The sequence below is a fragment of the Podarcis liolepis genome, assembly GCF_965112155.1.
Source record: "Podarcis liolepis genome assembly, chromosome: 7".
NCBI classification, from domain to species: Eukaryota; Metazoa; Chordata; class Lepidosauria; order Squamata; family Lacertidae; genus Podarcis; species Podarcis liolepis.
In genome coordinates, this window is record NC_139561.1 from 43,223,828 (window position 1) to 43,244,364 (window position 20,537).

At 48.7% G+C, this 20,537-nt stretch overlaps 1 protein-coding gene across 10 annotated transcripts in view; it reads left to right on the forward strand.

The window, feature by feature from the left end:
- CBFA2T3 (CBFA2/RUNX1 partner transcriptional co-repressor 3) overlaps positions 1–20,537 on the forward strand; it is a 73,676-nt gene that overhangs the window by 30,548 nt on the left and 22,591 nt on the right. For 4 of the 10 annotated variants that reach the window (XM_083513661.1, XM_083513664.1, XM_083513663.1 and 1 more), the window contains exons 2-5: positions 6,522–6,668; positions 12,711–12,788; positions 16,973–17,214; positions 19,004–19,093. In XM_083513661.1, coding sequence (XP_083369787.1) covers positions 6,548–6,668; positions 12,711–12,788; positions 16,973–17,214; positions 19,004–19,093 — 531 coding nt within the window. In that variant the 5' untranslated portion in view covers positions 6,522–6,547. Of the gene's footprint in view, positions 1–6,521; positions 6,669–12,710; positions 12,789–14,842; positions 15,332–16,972; positions 17,215–19,003; positions 19,094–20,537 lie in introns of those variants that run through there. The other 6 variants (XM_083513668.1, XM_083513667.1, XM_083513666.1 and 3 more) reach the window with 4 other exon arrangements.

Consider the following 20,537-nt stretch of genomic DNA (forward strand, 5'->3'; position numbering starts at 1 on the left):
GAGCCCTGGAATATTTTAAATGGCAGTGTTTAGCCCTGAGACATGCAAGCATGTGCAGAGTGCAATGGCTCTCCCAAAGGTCTGGGATCGAGGTGAAAGGTTTCCCAGGCTGAAAGTCCAATGTCTTGCGAGTTATTGCCATTAAAGGAATTTATATACCAACTTACATTTCAGAGGGGGGAAATACCAAGGCAGTTCACACACACAAAAATAATAAGAATAAAACCAATTATCGAAAATACGTCTAATTAAAATACATACAAAAGCAATGATGTTAAAACATCAGTCTTTAAAGTATAAGATAAACAAGGCTTTCAAAACAGCTTAACAGTAAAAACGACAAGCAAAGCAGGAGACTCAAGCTGGGAAATTCTTATCTAACCAGGTGTGTCCTCAAGGAGCAGCAGAATGACAGTACGGATGGGACCTCTGGTATTTTAGCAGACAGGGAGAGCATTCCACATCACTCATGCCACCAGTGAAAAAGCCTGCTTCTGTGTTACCACAAGCCAATAATCATCAGGCCATGGCAAAAAAAAAAAAAAAAAGTTTGCATCTCTTGCACTCTCAAGTGGATTAGAAATTCAACAGTAAATCTCAGTCTGCACAGAGTCTTGAAGGGGACATAGCTCAGCAGGAGACATTTTTTAAAACGTGCACATTGATTGTGTTTTGCGGAATGGTCCCCGTTCAGTGGGAGAGCACCTGCTTTGCTTCCAGAAGGTCCCAGGTTGAATCACAGCATCTGCAGGTAGAGCCGGGGGAAACCCTTCTTTTGCTTTGGACCATGGAGATGCTGCTGTCAGTAAGAGCTGAAATGACTGAGCCAGATGAGCCAACTTGACATAAGAGGATCGTAGCTCAGTGGTAAAGCAGCTGCTTCACACGCAGAAGATCCAGAGTTCAGTCCCTGGCATCTCCACTTGGGATGGGATGAGAATGGACCATGATTGCAACCCTGAAGAGCCATTGATGATTGGTGTCAACAGTGCTGAACCAGATGGATGAATGGTCTGGCTCAGTATAAGGCAGCTCCCTATGTTCCCACTAAATGAGCCCCTTTTATTTCAGCATCATGAGGGCTGGAGTCCTACTTTAATTTTAGGGGAAAGGGTGTAGCTCAGTGGTAGAGCACATGCTTCAATCCAGGGCATCTCCAGGTAGGACAATTCTATGACTGGGAGAGACTCCTCTCTGAAATCCTGGCAAGCTGCTGTCAGCCAGCACAGGTAATATTGTCCTAGGTGGTCAGCTTCCTGTCTTCCTATGCAGCTTCCCGTAAGGCAGCTTCCTTTGTCCCCATGCCGCTCAGATAGACAAATAGATTCCTTCATTTCACGCAATGAGCCTCGGCTCTAAATGGGAATGAGCCTTTTGCTCTCCTCCCGGCCTCAAGCACTTTGGGTTTGTATTCAAGCAAACTTTCACAGTGAAAATTGACTTTCCCAAGTACATTGTGGTGAGATCCAGAATGCTCCCTCTAGCTCAGGATTGCCTACACTGACTGGCAGCAGCTCTCCAGTGTTTCAAGCAGCAGACATTCCCTTTCCTACCTGGAGATCCTGGGGATTGAACTTCTGCATGCAAAGGATGCTCTGTCACTGAGCTCCAGCACTTCCCCAGATGTGAATGTCTGATGAGCCATGGTTGCCTCATCCAGTGCTGCTCATTGGACTGGCTTGCCTAAGAAATGCTGCCTGCAGAGCACATATATGCGGGGAGGTCAAAGCAATTCCATTCCCCCGTATTCCCTTTGCAGAAGTCTGCATACATTGGAGAGAGAAACGAGTGCCTAAATCCCAGCCCCGTGATGTTGTGCCTTGTTTTCTCTGTATGCTGGCCAAACTTTGCAGCAACCATAATATATGTCCTTTGTGTTGTCTCACAGTCCCTGCATAACATCTTTCTGCCCCCAAACCTTTCCTGTGTGAAACTAGCCATTCCTTACCTCGTGGCTTGGTTCCCTTGGGTGTGTTTCGCTCAGACATGTCTGGTGCACATTTCCACCACTGTCAGCTGCTTCTGCGAAGCAATTGCAGCCGGGGGATACACAGCCAGCATTTTGCCTAGGGAAAAAGAATAACAACCGAAAAAGGCAGGCGGGCTTTGCAAGCAGAAAGATCTGCTTTCTGTTTGACCCTAGCACACATTCCAATTGTCCCTATTAACCAAAGCATACTGTTCTCAGGCTACCATGTCTATTTCAAACTTGACCCAGATCTATTTCAGTCTGTTGGTTCCCAAACTGTGGTCCGTGAAAGACATCCAGGTGGTCCACAGCATGTGTGTAAAAATACAGGTAAAATACATACAACGTCCAGCACAATGCATTACAATTGCCACAGCAGACAGAAAATAATGAAAAGGTCTGTCAAGACCCTCAGCAATTGAAATTGAACCTAATTGAACCCTCTGACCCACTGAAATCGATGAACCTACGTTAATTATGCCCATTAACTTTAGTGGGTCTACCCTGAGCAAGAATAGCACTGGCTACAACACAGTATGCGTGGTCAGGGGGCTACAAGGCTTCTGTGATAAAAGGAACCTCTTTTGGACGTTGCTCAGAAGTGTTGTGATTTGGCATAACTCTTCAGGCTGAACTCTGTGGAATTGCAAACAGGTTCTGGGGCTGAGCCCCTGGGTTGACTTGGCTCACATTTTAAGGGCAGGTCCAAACCATAAATTTAAAACACACCTGACACACATTTAAAGTGCATGACTTCCCCCCAAGGAACCTGGGAACTGTAGTTTGTTATGGGTCTGGGGAGTTGTGGTTCTGTGAAGATAAAATACCGTCCCCAGGATTCTTTGGGAGAAGTCATGTGTTTTTAATGTTTTGATTATATTTATGCTTTTTATATGTGTTGGAAGCTGCCCAGAGTGGCTGGGCAACCCAGCCAGATGAACGGGGTATTATTATTATTATTATTATTATTATTATTATTATTATTATTATTAAAATGTCTAGTGTGGATCTGCCCTAAGCCCTGTGTCTGGCGTAACCATGGCGGGAACAGATTAAGGCAACTTTGTGGTATGTAACCTCCACCCCCCTCCCGCCGCTGCAGAGAGGACAGGCCTGCTTTGCAATGCCAGGAAAGGCTTCGGAGCCAAAGGGACTCCTAGCAAGGCTGGGGAGTCTCCTCTCCGTCTCCTTGGCCTCAGCCGGAGCTGCCTTCGGAGCTGATTTATAGCCGGCAAAGCTCGTGTTTGTTGGCCCGAACTCAGCTGCATGCTGGGAATGGCGTTGAGAAGGAAGGCGGCCCTGCTGGGGCTGAGGTGGTTCTCTCCCTGGCTCCTTTCCAGAGTTCTTTCCACAACGTGTAACTCTTTGGATGCGGGGCGGGGGGGGGGGGAGCTTTCAGCAAATATGGGAAATGACCCACACTGAAGGCCCGGCATGGGGGTTTCTTGCAGATGGGGTGGCCAATGCCTGGGGAAGCTGCTTGCACCTCCTGGAATTGTGGACAGCAGCTTGGCATTTTGGGAAGAGCTTTGTGCAAGGCAAGTTATCGGTTCAGGGATATATCCAGGAGTCCCCCACCCCCTCTTCCCACCCTCGCAGAGTCGAGATCAGGGCAATTTATTCATCATCACTTTCATTGACAAGTAAAGGATGACTCTTGGCTCCTTCCGCCCTTGGCATTGCTTATTGGCAAAGGAACACAGAGCTCATCAATGAGGAGGAGGAGCGAGAGGGAGGCAATCCAAGGGTGGCTGGCAAGAGGGGCTCTTTCTAACTGGCTGGGTGAGCGGATGGTGAATTTTTAAAACGGCAAGCATTGAAGGGAGCTGTTAGTTATTTACCTGTTGCATTGATATCCCAGCGTTTTCCTCCAAGACGCTCAAGGTGTCCCGCATGGTTTCCCCCCTCCTCAATTCCTCCCCTTGACAACCCTGTCAGGTAGGCTAGTGACTGGCCCAAGGTCACCTGGTGGGTTTCACAGCTGAGTGGGGATTGAACCCTGGTCTCTCCCAGGCCCTAGTCCAGCATTCTATAGTGGCTCTCAAGTTGAGATGATGGTCAGTTGCTGGGGTTTCCCTACGCGTGGGAGAGAAATTTGATTCATTTTGCATTTCAAGGCGAACCTGCTTAATTTGCACTATGTGAAAAAATAAGCAAACTGAAACATAGCAATCCTTCGAAAGCCACACTTCTCTAAATTTTGCAGTGTGGTTCTCCAGTTGAAATATAGTGCACAAAAATGCATATACTCGGGTAAAGTGTCCATGAAAATGTAAATATCAATGAAAATAGAAATGCATTGTTTTAGGGGAGATCACTTTGCAAAAAAGGGTATATTAGCCAAAACTGCATATGGAAACAGGTATATTAGGAGAAATTCCCATCAATATACTAATGAATTTTCTTGGTAATTTTTTTTTAATGGCAAACTAATGTGGAAAACTTAGAATTTGAAAAATGAAAAATGGGGGGAAACCGAGATGGTCAAATTCTTCCACCCCTTAATTTCCCCCTCACTGCCACATCATTGTGGGAGGAGAAACTGTAAGAGCCATAATTATGAAATAAAATAATAAAATTTTGTGGGTACCTCAGAGATGGATCCCATGTTTATGTTAATCAATCATTCATTCATTCATTCATTGATACAGTTTCTAAACCACTCTTCATCAAAGCAACCCCAGGGTGATTTGCACAACTATACAATTGAAACTTAGGTAGGTAGGTAGGTAGGTAGGTAGGTAGATATAGATATGAATAAAATTGTTTAAAGATAAAGGGTGTAGCCAACTAAGTTTTACTCAAAGTAGACCCACTGAAATGAATGGACCTCTGATAGGCCATTGCTTAGAAATGGGGTCTACTCTACATAGGACTAACATTGCATACAACCCAATATTTTAAATTTTAAAAACCAAATGTTGCAAGATGGGGGGTTGTATTCAGGAACCCTGGAATTATGATCGGGGAGGACAGCTGGGGACACTGAGAGCTCAATTGCAGATTATCTACAGAAAGTCCGAGGCCCCATCCCCAGCATCTCCACGTAGGACCAGGAATATCCCAGGCTGAAACCTTAGAGAGTCTCTACCAGTCAGTGTAGATAATACTGAGCTAGACAGACCAGTGGTCTGGGCTTGGTATAAGGCAGCTTCTGTGTTCCCAGGTTCTTAAGAGAAAGATATACCTTGCATGGAGTCAAGCCTTCATGAAAGCCCATTGAAGCCAGACTTCTCCATGTGAAGGGTTTCCATGCCACCTGTATCCATAACAGAGAGCCTGCCATACGATCATGTATGATCACTTATGTTCAGCTCCAGCTTAGGTTGCCTCCTCTGCGAACCCCAGTGATATCTTCCTTTGGCTAAGATCACAGCTTTATTTAGCCTGGACTGTGCACATTGTGTGTGTGTGTGTGTGTGTGTGTGTGTGTGTGTGTGTGTGTGTGTTCAATTAATCGTGCAACAGTTGCAGTGCATTTGGAATGTGCCACAGATTAGACTTTTTATCAGCCGCGCAACCGTCTGCAGAGAAGCTCTGTGCTGGTCTCATGGAGGCAGTGTCACCTCGAGGAGATGCTGGCTGACCCCAAGCCAGGGCGGCGAAGGGGAGGCTTTCCTTCTTTGGTCCTCATCTGGGTCTTGGCAGGGCCCTGCCGGCGCGAGGCTCAGTGACGGAGCGCCACAGCTGCCCTCGCACTTGCGCTGAGCCATCAAACTCAACTGCATCCTCTTCACTTTAGGAGAGAGAGAAATGAACTTGGCAGCCTCCAAAGTCAGAGGCAGGTGCCTTTCCTTACAGTCCGGCAGCTGCTCTTGTGGGCTGGCTGCTCCTCTGCCATTTACCTCTCGTCTCCCAGCCCACCTCGTCCCTCCCATCCTGATAACACTTCCACAACTTACATTCATCACCCCACAAAAACAGGGTGGCTTTTTGGAACCTCTGAGCGGTTCAGAGGATGCATGGCACCGAATTGGGGCAGGGGCTACCGCCAAGGGATGGCCATTGCCTTTGGGGCTTCCTTGTGTGAGCTTCTCAGGAGGAGAGGACCACCTGGTCGGCCACAGTGGGATGTAGGATGCTGGACTAGATGAGGCTTTGGTCTACTTGAGAAGGGCTCTATATATACATTATATACATTGCTTTTGATGTTGCTACATGGGATCCGCAACAAAACATTGCAGTGTGCTCCTGTTCAGGGTGCCTGCTAATGAGCCAGCCAGACCTGCCCTCATCAGGGATACTGCATTGCACATACCCCCCCCCCCACAGTTAGCATTTTTATTTCTCAGCTGGCGCTGGGAAATTTCCCATGGCTGCTGAGCTGTTTGTCTAGGAGCATGTTTGCTTGCTGCTCAGGGGGGAATGTGGTCCTCAGACTGAAAATGCTTCCCCATCCCTGATGTGGCTGAAGCGGGCATCAGCATGAATCATGTCTTCCCTGGGGGCTTCCATCCTAAATATTCCCTTACTTGTTTCCTGGGCAGTATCTTTGCCTCTGACTCTCCTCACCTGTACCTCCTCCCCTCCCCTCCCTCTCTCTGTTCTGCAGGTAGTACGGAGATCAAGGCAGCAACAATGCCTGACTCACCGGCCGACGTGAAGACGCAGTCCCGATCCACACCCCCCAACATGCCACCGCCGTCACCAGCCGTCACGCAGGGAGCAACGCGACACCCCACCTTCACACCAAACCCTAGTGAGTAGTCAAGTCAACACCATGCCCAGTGATGGGCATCAAAAATGGCAAAGGAAACAGAAACAGGGGCCAGGGGGTTGAGGTGGGGAATCAAAGGTCTCTCCTGATGTGGTGTACAATTATTATTATTATTATTATTATTATTATTATTATTATTATTATATTATGTTTACACCCTGTCGTTCCTCCAAGTTGCTCAAGGTGATGTACATAGTTCTCTTCCTCGTTTTATCTGCACAAGAACCAGGGGGCAGCTGCCTCAAGTGGCAGACTCCAAGGGGCGCCTTAGCAGGTATGCACCCCAGCTAGAGAAGCAGTGGCTTCCAGCTTCTAGTGAGATCCCGCAAGAGCCCTGTTAGAGGCCTTCAGAGGTCTTGCACAATCGTCCTGAGACCACAGTATATAAGGCAGAGCCCCTCACTTACCAGGGTCTCCAAAGGCCTCCATGCAACATTATGGGGCTCTTGCAAGGTCTTGGTGGAACCTGGAAGCAGCAGTTGCACAATTCTGCTAAGCGAGGCTTGAGCTTCCCCATCGCTGACTTATCTGCCTGCGCTCTATCCTTGTGGCCTATTTGCTTCCAGAACTGAAGCAGACTGAAAAACTTACATACGCTCCCTCCCGCACACATGCTATTCCCACTCTGCAATGACCTGTACAGCAGGAACTGTGAGCTGCGGCTGTTCATTAGCCTTTCCGAGAGGCAAAACAAAAAAACAAAAACCTGACCCAAGCAGAGGACTTTGCACTTTAGAGGACTTTGCAGAAACGGAATCTAGCCAGACCCATTTCCCCGCTTTATCCCCAAGCTCTTTTCCTCTGGCGTGGAGGTTCCGGTTGTCATCAGGACCCGGAGCTGCTTCGGATGCCGGGGCGGGTGGGTGGGCTTGGATGCTGTCCACCTCCACCCTCGCCGCTTCTCGCCTCTTGATGCATCGCCTTTCAAGCGAATGGCAGTGCCAGATGGCACCACATTTGGAGTGCCAGGAAAGCAGCCCTCCCCCTTCCCCGTTGATGCGGATGCCAGCCGTCTCCGCTCCTGCTGTTCGTGAGCGATGCTGCGATTCGCAGCCAGAAGGTGCATAAGGAAGCAAAAAGGGAGAGGGCAGTTGAACCCCAAGCAGACAGCAAAGGCAACAGCAGCACTCAGGATTATTTTCAAAAGGGATGGGTGCCAGGGGCCCAGGTCTTGCTAGAATCCAGACCTCTGAGCTTCAATGTAAGGTGATGCAGATCTCAGTGGGAGAGCATCTGCTTTGCATGTTGAAGGTCCCAGGTGCAATCTCCACTATCATCTCCAGGTAGGACTGGGAACGAGTCCCTGCCTGACACCCTGCAGGGGCCCTCCCTGTCAGTGTAGACAATGCTGAGCTCAACATACCAATGGTCTGATTCAATATAAGGCAGCTTTCTATGTTTCACTGTGTGGATATTCTACAGGCAGAGCAAACTACTTTGCACATGCTCAGAGAGAAGATTGTTTCACCAGAGCCCCGGTGTTGAAACTAGATTCCAAACCCTGTTTAAACAAGGCTGCAGAACAGTAAAGTTGAGCATTGCATGGCTTAGCTGTAGCCATGTTAAACCCCCCTATGGGATTTCCACCACTCATCAAAGGCCTGCCCTACCATTAGGCAGGGTAACTAACTCAGGCAGCAGGTGCTGGTGAGGCAGCAGTAGCAGCCTCCGAGGCCGTTTCCTTCTGATAAGAGGACAGAACTGTGTCACCTAACCTGCACCCAGGAATGACCCATTCTGGTTTGCCTCCTGAGCAGTGTTAGAAACCAAGATATGAAAGCTAGGAGCTAAATGGTGCCTTAAACCTAGGTTATCGGTGCAACAACGGAATGACTAGGTGCACTTTTTTATAACAAGAATACAAAGCTGAAAATGAATGAACTGCAGCTAAAATATTATGTTCAGCGTCCAGTCTTTCCTTGCCCACCCCCCTAATATTCTTAAGAGGGTCTCTTTTCTAGTCTTCAGAGAGTAGCTGGAGGGGGGGCAGAAAAAGCTCCTCCTTTCCTTCCACTCTGCTGTTTTAATCTGAAATCTTAGGCACAGTACTGCGCCCAGAGCTCAGAAACTGCTCGCGCTAATGAAATTCCCTGTCGCAAAATGCGCCTAGAACAATGGGAGTTTCGAACACGGCTCCTGAGGTGAAACAAGAAAGTGCCACCCACACGGCTGCCCACTATTCCCCCCCCCCCACACACACACACACTGCGCTTGCTAAATCCTTGCTTACCAGGGTCATGCAACTGCAGTTTCTGGGTTCCTCGCAATATTCTGGCGGAGTTCTGCTAGATCTCGCCAGAACCCGGAAGTCACAACCATGTCTCCTTGCTTCTCAGTTCTCCTCAGTTCTCTGGCAACAGGAGTGGTTGGGGCTCCTGAGGGGGCTCACCTCTTGTGATTCCACGGCTGTCTCAGTTTGGCCCTGCCTGCAACCCAAAAGCTAGTTTGCTGCCTTCAAATTGCCAGGGCTGAAGGAGGATTCAGTAGCTAGTCCAGGCAGCCTGTGTATGTGCAGGTGTGTGTGTGTTTGCGTGTGTGAGACACCATCTTCTCCTTTGCCTCGGGCAGCAAAAATGCATTTCTCTTTCCTGAGGGTCACCCCCATTTGCAAGGCAGAGAATCACCCCGTCCAGTTGCCCGCCAGTGCATAATGCACAGTTTGCATTGGGCCGCGAAACGCCCGGAGTGCCACAAGTGCAGCCTAAGCAGCAGGAAGGGAGTCTGCGCCCCCCCCACTCCCTTCACAGATGGGAGCCTTTCCTCCATCCACAGATAAAAGATCTAATGGCAGATGGGCGGCTATATCCGCAGGCGCAGCACATCGATGCCGAAAGCCCTGAAATAGTTGTGACTATAATAGCCTGCTCCCCCAGATTCCTTTGCCCTTCAGCTGCGAGGAAGCCATGCAGCCCGGGTCAAAATTAACTTCTTCTTGCTCACAATCAGAAAGAGCAACACATGCCCACCCCCCTCACCTTCCACACTGAGCTGCAAAGTCTCCTCCCTTCTGAAAAGAAATGCCTTTTTTTGTATTGCACCTTGCGGGGCGGGGGGATAGTCTCTCTCTGTGTCCCCTGCCTCCCCGATTCCGGGTGGCAGTTCCAAGTCAGGTCCAGCCTTTTTCTTTTTTCTTTTGGAGCCAGATGTTCTCTAATTAGAAATCGGATTCTGCTCGTCTGTGATCTGATGGGGTTTGCTTTTAATCGCTCTCGGTAGCAGATGCAAAGGCGCTTTTGAGCCAGTCTGCTGTGTTTTCTGAAAAGGGTCTGCTGCTGCTCTCCCCTCCCCCCTCTCAAAAACAACAACCCTTCTTGCAATAGCTGACCCTGGGAGGACTAGCCTTTCCTCCCCCCCCCCAGTCCCCGTCCCGCCACCACCCCACAGTGATGCTGTGTATGCATTTAAAGCGCTTAGAGGTTAGGGAAGAGAGAAGGATTGGAAGCTGTGACTTTTGCACTTAATTCGAGTGGATATTAGCAAACAGCTGGTGTTGTGCCCTTACTAAGAGCTCTGCTAAGATGTTCAGCCTAAACTGGGCGGCTTTAATAACCACCTAGCCTGATGGTTTGCCACCCGAGAGCTATGGCAGAGACTTGGCCCATCTCAGGATCCCACAGCCAAGGAGCAAGACGCCAGGGGCGGATTTCCCAGCCAGATGGTGGCTGCTGAGAGCACACGGATGTGCAAAGGAGGACTTGGAGTCTATGAACTGCTTGGTTCCTCTCTCCCCAGATCCTTTTTATTATGGGAATCTTCCCAAGGAAAGCTAGATGCCAGAGTTATCTTTCCAGCCCTTATAAGCTCACTAAAGATATTTTGTCAGCCAGGGATGGAGAAATCAGTGTACAAGGAGGCAGGTCCCTGCCCAAGGAGCATACAGTGAAGAAATTTGACACCGGTGAATTTGAAGGAAGGAGAGGCAGGGGCAAAAAGGGGAGCCATATATGGTTGTTTCAGTTACATAAAGGAAGGCTTGTTTACAGAGTTACCGTTACACCATAGGGCATGGGAACCTCGGACCTGTTATTCCAGCTCTGATGTCAACAAGCAAGTTGCAATGGTTACTAATGATGTCCTACCTCCCCTTCTGCTGGAAACTGCAGCAGGGGAGAGGGCTGCTGTGCTCAGGACCGGCTTGGAGGCTTCCCGGCAACATCTGACTAGACACAGTGAGAACAAGATGCTGGACCAGATGGGCCACTAGTGGGCCTGATCCAGCAGGCTCTTCTTATGTTCTTACATCTTGAATTGGTTCTGAACCGGACATGCTTGTCAGTTCTGTAGCCCAAGTTCCCTTAATCCATCTGACCCTTTCTGATCAAGCCAGTCCTTCTCCTTTGTTCTTATGTCATAGTGAGCCAGGCTTGTTGCATGAGGAAGCGAGGGGTGGGGGTGGGGAGGATACCACGCACCCTCTGTAGATTTTCTTTGCCACATTGGTGGAAATCAGAGGTGCTCTACATTCCCACGCCCCTTCCTTCTCTTAATTTCTGTTGTATGTTTTTAAATCTATACAGCATCCGCCAACCTGGTACCCTTCTGCTGTTTTAGACCACATATCCCATCAACCCCAGCTTTGCTGGCTGAGGCTGATGGGAGTTGTAGTCCCAAACAGCTAGAGCATACCAGATCAGGAAAGGCTATTCTATACTTTCCAAGTGTTTGTTAATACTGACGATCACGGCCCTATCTTGTGATCAGCACTGTATGCATTTTGCATTGTTCGTTGTTATAAATCTTTTCTGGTTTTAAATTGCTTCTATTTGTTGTATTTTATCTGGCTAAATCGCTTTGAAACTCTTCTACAAAGCGACCGATACATGCACTTAATTAATAAAAAAAAAACCCAATACAGCTGTTGAAGAGCTGTTCACCAGGCTTCAGCACAAAGTCCATTAACCTGGAAAGTGGGTTGTTGCCAGGCAGATTTCTCATCTAGAAAACAAATAAACACATCCACATGGTTGTCCTTTCTAGAACAGGTTCCATTTCAGGATGGAGCTGGCTTTATGGCATGCATAGCAATAGATCAAGGGTGGGGACCTATCTCAGTCTGAAGGACTCATTCCTTTCCTGACAACCTCAAAGGCTGTATGCCATTGGTGGGCGGGGCCAGAGGCAAAAGTGGGTGGAGCAACAAATGCAAATATGAGCACTCTACTGTAGGCAATTTTCTACTAGTGCATCCCTCTCTAGCCTCCATTCGGATGAGCAAAAAGCATTATCAGAGTTCAAGGACACATTCCAGCTGGAGAAAATATTTTCCCAGGGTGCGAAGCAATGCCAGTGAGGTGTGTAGTCTGGGGAGAGTTCTTCAGGCCAGATACAGAGGCCTAAAGGAGATGCCACCCACCCTTTCCACCTGCCCACAGGCACTCTAGGCACCTGTGCAAATTTGGGCCCCCAATCCTTTTGAGTATCTGGCAGCAACACCCCTAATCAGCAGGCCAAAGAGCAACCATTTGTGAGTCTCCAATGTCAGCAAGACAGTGAGTTGTCAGCCCCCGGCTCCTTCAGTTGAGATAACACCATGCCACCCAACATTTCTCCAATGAAAATAGGTACGTCCTAAGGAAAAGCAGGACATTCTGGGATCAAATCAGAAACCAGGACAGCTTCTGTGAATCTGGGACTGTCCCAGGAAAATAGGGAGGGTCTATAATATGGGCAGGGAAGCCACACTAATTTGGCAATCTAGGAAGCTGGGAGTGGCTTCCTTCAATCTGCATTGCAGTTTATGAAGCTGGTTTAGCGTAAGCCTCTTCGCACAACCTTAGTCTTTGTTTGGGCATTGCATGACCAACCCATATCTTTCCAGCACACCCTCAGGCAGAAGGGACAGTATTGGTTAAGAGTTTTGCCCCTGCAACTAAACTCACACGCTGGAAGGAAATCTCCCAGCCAAGATGGATAAGCTTAAGGCCCTGCCTGGCTACTGCCCCAGGCCTGATCAGGGACTTCAGGAAGGAAGCGCCCTGCCACCTCTGGTCTCTCCTGATAGCGTATGTTTTATTTTGCTTGCAGATCGTGAAGCTGGGCCACCGATGTTTCTGCCCCGCGGCCGTTTTCATGGTTGCTTGAAATGGTCCATGGTGTGTCTCTGTAAGTAAAATGAAACGTGCCCGTCAGCAAGAGACGCAGAAGCTGTAGCTCAGCTTTGCTTCCCCTAGAGCAGGGGCGGGGGAAACCCGAGGGCCACATTCTCTTCAGGGGAACCTCCCAGGGGCCGCATGCCTGTGGTGGACGAAAGTGGGTGGAACAATGCATGTTGATTTGACCTTTGTACAGTAGGCAAATTTTGACACATACTCACATGATCTGCCTTCTGGGCAAGCAGGAGGCCTGATCAAAGTTCAAGGACACATTCCAGCCGGGGGGGGGGGGAGCTCAATAAGGGTTTGAAGCAAGACCAGAGAGGGTATGGCTAGGGAGGGTGTGGCCTGGGGGGAAAGTCCCAAGAGCCAGACACAGAGGTCTGGAGGGCCACATTTGTCCCCCAGATCTGAGGTTGCTCACCTCTCCCCTAGGTAAATACAGGAGGGGAGCAAATGCACTTTTGCTGGAGTTGGCGCAGGCAGTGTTGTCTATAGGATGCTGCCCCATAGGTTGGCAAACCCCCCATTTCACTCTCAGAGGGTTCCCAGTTGGCCAGCATCACAGGAAATGTTCTTCTTCTTCCTACCTCTTTGTAGTGTCCTTTGGGTGTATCTCATTTCACCTGCCTCAGTGTTAGGGGTAGGCAATTTTAAATTTGCGTACATTTAGTCAGTTGGCATCTTCAAATGAGCAATGGCAAATCATTTGTAAATAATCTTTGTAAAGACAGACAACAAGAAAGCTGCACCTTCTGTCCTGGAGGCACCACCTCCCAGTGCTTCAGGTATAGGGGGAGCATTGTGGTTGGTCAGTGAAGAAAGTGGGGAAACTTTTATCATGCTCTGAGGCGCCTGCTTGTGTTATTGTTACTGCCTGATAGAGGCCTTCAACCACAGAATGGACTAGTTAGTCCAAATCAAAAAATGAAATTCAGCTCCTTTCTCTTATTCTCTATTTACTTCAGTAATATTCCACTCAGAAAGTCAGTTGCCTACTTTGCTCCACATTCTTCAAGTACCCTGCCTCTGGGCCCTCTGCTCCTAATCTTTCCATCAGTCTAGGATCTTTTCCAACTTCTTATCCCACCCCACAAAGATGTGCCTGCCCCTAAGACCTGTGTGGAATTTTAATCCCAGTCAAAATGACAATGTACCTTTCCCTCAGGTAAATTGGACTGCAAGCATTCTGATAGCCTTGCTTGCCTAGGCCAGTCAGAATGTTTGCAAACTTTCTGTGCCGTCATCACACCAGCTCAGTCAATTGGTGTCAAGGGGATTAACCACTGCATGTGCAATACAGTGGTACCTCAGGTTACAAACACTTTGGGTTACAGACGCCACTAACCCGGAAGTAGTACCTCAGGTTAAGAACTTTACCTCAAGATGAGAACAGAAATCGTGTGGCGGCAGCAGCAGGAGGCCCCATTAGCTAAAGTGGTACCTCAGGTTAAGAATGGTTTCAGGTTAAGAATGGACCTCCGGAACAAATTAAGTTCATAACCAGAGGAACCACTGTATATAATATGGACTAGGGATAATAGGTCTTGGTTCAAATTAACACTTCAAAAGAACAGTGTCTAATTACAAGTTTTTCTTACATACACAGAGTCGTGGCAGTAGCACATGGCCCATTCTGTGACTTCAATTAGAACAGTCATCAAGGTGTTCCATTCTACTTCCTGTGCATACTATTGCAGAATAATAGCTGTGTCTGTAGCACTGCTGGTGATCTCTGTGAAAATAATACAGAAGGGGTGTGTGTGTGTGTGTGTGTGTGTGTGTGCGCGCGCGTGTGTGTGTAATAGAGCACTGAGGAAGGAAGGAAACTTCATTGGCCAGTTTCCCCCTCTGCGGTGAGATTTATTGCATTCCCATTGGTACAGTCCTAAATTTGCATCTATGCATATAAACTTGTCCATGCAAATATATTTTGGGAGCCACACTGGAGAGCCACGACCTGAACAAAGGATACAAAAGTATTAAATGAACTTTGCATTTTTTAATTTGCATAATTTGCGAATAAAAAAAGTTTCATAGGAGAGAAGCGCCTGAACCCTGCCTGCCTTCCCCCACCGCCTGCCAAACTTGCAAGCTGACACATATGCCTTCACTTCTGCAAAGAGGCAGCAGCACACAGGCCCTCTTCGACCTCAGAGCAGATTGAGCACAGGTGCAGCCTAAGGACACCTTCCATTATTTCCCCAGTGCAATTAGGGCAGTTCGGCAGCTTGACGGCTGACATGCCCCACTTTTTCCAAATATCCTTTCCCTCTTTTAGTTGAGGAGGACCCACAAACGCAGCTCTCCGCCGAGGAGGACCCACAAACGCAGCCCCCATCCCTAAAGCGTCAGAGACATATGCAGAGTTTAACTTAGTAACACACCTGTCACTCGAATAAAAGCAGTTGTGGCCGAGCGGTTATTTTCGGCACCTCTTTAGCAAGCGGCGGTTCTCGCCCTGCCAGAGACTGAGCAGGAGCCCAGGAACACACGGCAAAAGCCCCGACGGCTGCGGCTTCCCAAGGAGGTGTCAGTGCCACAGTGGGAAAGGTTAGTGATTAGTGACGACTGAAACTAGGCAAGGCAAACTTGGCACCTTCCCAGGACTGCCCAGGATCTCTTTTTGTTCCCAAGAAGGATGCTGGGATTTGAGGCTCTCCCTCCAAGGCAGGGGACAGTGTCTGCCCGGGGCACATTGTCGCCTGCTCTTTCTCAGCCCTGACTGCGGAGAGACAGGCGTTTCGACATTTTCTGAGGGTCCTTGGGGAGGAGGGATGGCTGCTTGCAAGGGGATGGGCAAACAAGTTAGGTTCTGACCTCTGATAAACAGGCTTTGCAGGGGAGCTCCTGTGGTGTGTTTTTTAAAACCTGCAACACCTGTTTGACTTGAGAGGATCAAAAGTTGAGAGAGAGAGAGAGAGAGAGAGAGAGAGAGAGAGAGAGAGAGAGAGAACCACAACATCTCTTTCATACCGCTTCAAAATCTGTCATTAGTCTCTGGCCTAAGAACACGTGTTAAAGCACAGGGCTGGAAGGCAGTTTTTGCAGTCTGGGAATATGTTGCCTCTGTTCAGCGCAGTAAGATTTGTTGTTGTAGGCCGGCTTTTCAGCTCTTGTTTACTGCTTCAGGGTGGGGAGGTCAGCTGGGCGTTGGGGGGTGTAGCATCTTGTGTGGAAAGGTCTTGGAAGCCATAGGGCTCGTCAGGAAGACAATTAGCCTTGGAATATGATTCTAGGATATTTATGGCACAATCCTATCCACACTTAGCTGGAGGGACTTGCTTCTTTGGAAAAACACTCCTTTTCTTGGAAGCACATCGGCCCAAGAATGGGACTTGCTCCCTAGTAAATGGGGTGTGTTGGCTTTTTAGAATCTCAGCATCAGGATATTACAGTTTCTGCCTTGACTCTTAAAGCACTGTTGCTTCTCTTGTGTTAGGCAGCCGGGTCCCAATCCACCAGAAAATGTCTCCTGCACAAGTCCCCGTTCACTTTAGTAACATTGCAGAGGACCAGACAGTGGTCAGTAATCTGCCTTTGGGACATCTTTCTGCAGCCTGACAGTTCTGAGCAGGATTTAACCCTGTGCGTTCCTTCCAGCTGGATAAGACTGTTTCATTCCTCTTGTTCCACCCTCACTGACTAAGGGAAGCAGCTGGGGTCTTGTGGAGCTGAGAGAAACCCATTTGAGAAGAGTGTCTTTAGGGTTGCTCTCTTTTTCAGGGAGGAGGAAAAAATAACTGCTTGTTTGCATCTGCAAAATGATTTACTGTAAAAGTATGCCTCTTTCAAATGACCTAGCTTTCATGCACAGAAAACCCCTTCAGGTAAAAAGCCAACCCCTACTCCGAACCAGCCAGGGTTAACTCCGCTGATCTTATTCCTTTTTATGGGGATGCACATCTGCCAATCTTGCTTGGTCTTTTTTTCCAACTGGTTTAGCCTCCACCTGAAAAGCTCATGGGGTTTGTTGGTGCTAAAAGACCTAGCCTTCCCCTTGCCTGGGATCCTCCTGCAAAACCTCTCCCCAAAGGGCCATAGCCATTTTTGCAACTCTGTCCCATTGTTGACTAACATAGTGCCTCTGGGATCCACTACGATTGTTCCCCTTATCCCACAGTGCCTTACTGTATGCAAGATTGCAATAGCAAACCCCCTCTTATTACCGCTTTCTCCCTTTCCCCCTTGCAGTAATGAATGGAAGCAGCCACTCCCCGACGGCGATTAACGGTGCGCCCTCCACCCCCAATGGCTTCAGCAATGGGCCTGCGACTTCCTCCACGGCCTCGCTGTCCAACCACCAACTCCCTCCGGCCTGCGGGGCACGCCAGCTGAGCAAACTGAAGCGCTTCCTGACCACGCTGCAGCAGTTCGGCAACGACATCTCGCCGGAGATCGGGGAGCGTGTTCGTGCCCTGGTGCTGGGCCTCGTGGTAAGCTCGCAGACTGTGTGCTCTGCCCTTGGTGGCAAGATCCCTGTCTTCAGTCAGAGATCCTTTGCTGGCGGGGGGGACCTGGTAGCCATTGCAGCTGGTTGAAATACATTTTGCAAAGAAGGCAGCAGTGGGTGCTGTTAAACTGCAATGCCGTTACTCTGCTCATTACACCTGCTACAGGTGCACTGTGGAGATTTGGGGCACCTTAAAGCAGGGCTGGGAAATGTCAGGGCAAGGGGGAAAATATGGCCCTTCAGGGGACTCTTCTTAGGGCATACCCCACAATGGTCCTACTCTGCAGCCTGTTTGAGTGCATTGACTGGCTGGAATGTGTCCCTGAACTGGGATCCTGCCTCTTGCTTACATGGATGGGAGGAGTGTGGGGTGTGGATTATCCACAAACCTCTGACTGACCACACGAAGGTCACATCTGTCACTCCACCTACACCTGCCTTTGGCTCCACTGGCATGTGGTCCCCGAAAGATTGCATGTGAGGAAATCTGGCCCTTGGGCTAAAAAGTGTTCCCCACCACTGCCTCGGATACCAGTTATTAGAGCGTAATCTGGGGTCCCTTTCACCAGATGCATGCTAACCCCCAATATTCTTTGTCATTTGCGCTGCAACAGATTCATAGTCTGAAAGTTATGGTCATGCAATGTTGTAATACTTTGCTCAGCTTGATATTACTTAGCGCTAATTTCTTTGCTTAGCTGGACAGGGTTATGTCATCCGATACAAAAAAAATTAAGTGCCCTTGCCCCTGTCAAATTGTCAGCAAGGCAAGCAAACCATATCCATATTTTGGCAGGGGTGTTGCCAGTTTCTTGGTGGCTCTTGTGCCTTTAGCAACACCCTGAGCTGCAAACGTAAGCCAGTGATTTGTGCTGATATCCATGCTGGGCAAAACAAGAGGGAAAGGGTGGAGTCATTTGAGGGAGAGCAGGAGACCTCTGGGTGATGTGGGGGACAGTGGAAGAGGGAATGTCATTGGCAGAGATGTGTAAGGATGTACGAACACAGAGGGCCTAATGAGGCATGACTGAATGCGTGACTTCCAATTGCTTGTATATGTTTCCTTAACAATCAACCAAGGGATTTTTTTTTAATGGGCCCTCACCTTATAAGGAGGAAAGGAGTTTCCCCCTTTTCCTCCCCAGCCATGATTTCTGCCCAAATCACCCCCTCAGTTCTGCAATTAGTGACAGGTAATAAGCCCCCATTGGCACCTTGGGGGCTTTCCCCCATATCACTAATTGCAGCATGGCAGGGGCATCAGTTTACATCAATACACAGTAAAAACTCCCTATGCAATGCGGTTCTGATAAAAACCGGCGGTGGGGGCATGGGGCAGCACATGATTAAAGAACCCCAATATGATTGACAGCATCCATTTAAATCACATTTAGGAGACATAGGAAGCAGCCTTTTACTGGTCTATCTAATTCAGTGTTGTCTGCACTGACTGGAGGTTGCTCTCTAGGTTTTCAGATAAGAGTCTCTCCTAGCCCTACCTGGAGATGCCGGGGTTTGAATTTGGAACCTTCTGCATGCAAAACAGATGTTCCACCAGAGAGCCATGGCCCCCTCTCCAAAGTTAAGTTCAGCTTAACTATGGTTTAAGAGCAAGCATGCTGGTGCATGGAGAGAAAATTGCCACACTTCCATTCCACCAGGGTGCTGCAGTGGTTTAAAGTAAGGTACGAGCCAGACCAGTGAAGAGAATTTGCTGGACATGAATCCACAGTCCTCAGTATCATTGACCCCGTGCTGTTTCTACTTTGCAGAATTCCACGCTGACCATTGAGGAATTCCACTCCAAGCTCCAGGAGGCCACAAACTTCCCTCTGCGTCCTTTCGTCATCCCATTCTTGAAGGTAGACCTTTTATAAGACTTCTGTCTTGCACGACTTGAACTTATACCAGCTTCATAATTTTGGGAAGGTTCTTTGTTGCATAGACACCTTTTCACACAACTGAATGCAAGTTGGATCGTAGAATGCTTGGGCCAACTTGTTCTCTCTCTCAGAGGCACCTAGACACCATTGTGTCAGGTCCTGGCAGGTCCTTCCCTTTGGAAGAAGTTGATGGTTTCCAGGAACCATCATCCACACATAAAGCTTGGTTGGTTCTCTACTTCCTAGATGGGTCAAGATATGTCCTGGAACATTGGAAGCTATCTTACACTGAGCCAGTTCAGTGCCCCTTCTGGTTATGTACTGTCTAGACCAGCATATAAAGCAGATGTTCTACCCTCAAACAGAATAATAAGATTCCAGTCCTCATGGTTCTCAAGAAAGGACTGGTTAAAATGGGACTAGAGGAATCTACCTTCTACTGAGTCAGACTCTTGTTCTAGCTCAGCATTATCTAAACTGTCTGGCAGCAGCTCTCCAGGGCTTCAGGCAGGGGAAACTCCCAGCCCTACCTGAGACCTTCTCTCCCACTGAGCTATGACTCTTTCTGTGAGAGGGATTGGATGGGTAGGCTGTTTTCTCCTATGGAGACTGGCAGCAGCTCCCGAGGGAGGCTTACCTCAAGCTTTGGAGCTGATTACACAATTAAAAATGTTCAGGATGTGTCATCTCAAAGGTAAGATCTGCCTCACTGTCTAATGCCAGGGCTGGCCGTGACCCCCCCCCCAACCCTTCATTCCTTTCCTTCTCACTCCCACCGCACTGACTTCTGCTGCATAGCAAAGTCTGCTGTTTTCAGAAAACAAATCCTCTTTGCAGTGGCCAGGACAGAGAGAATATATCAAGCAATTGTCTCTGAGCTTTGATCAGCGTCTTCCCATGTGTCTCTCTTGCTTAGTGCCAGGCCCATCCTGCAATCTGAGGATCTGTTGAGCCCTGGCATTTCTGTAGAAGCAAGCAAGACGGGATCTCTCTAGCAGAAGTTGCAAAGGCTGCTCTCAGCTGCCCTTGTTTATCAGAGAGGCATGAAAGACAGAAGACTTGCCTTTTGCCTCTTCCCCACCCCCCACCCTCCCACTTATATGGGGTTGTGATTTCCATGGCTCTAGAGAAGCAGCAAAAAAATATTTCCTGAGCAGAGAAGGTTTCCTGCTGACCCATGTAGCCCCTCCAGAAATGCTGACCCAGGGTCAAACCACATGTTACGTTAAGCCTGTAAGTAGCGATGTGCAGTCTTTGCTGAATAGCAGTTGGAGGGAGCTGATCAGGATCGGGACCGCCGAGCGGGAAAGCAAGGGAATGACATGTCCTTTACCTGCCTTAGGGCCCCAGTCTTCATCATCTCTTCCCTGCCTTGCCTCCTTCAAGGCTATTATTTAAGACAGGAAAACAAGCACGCAATAGC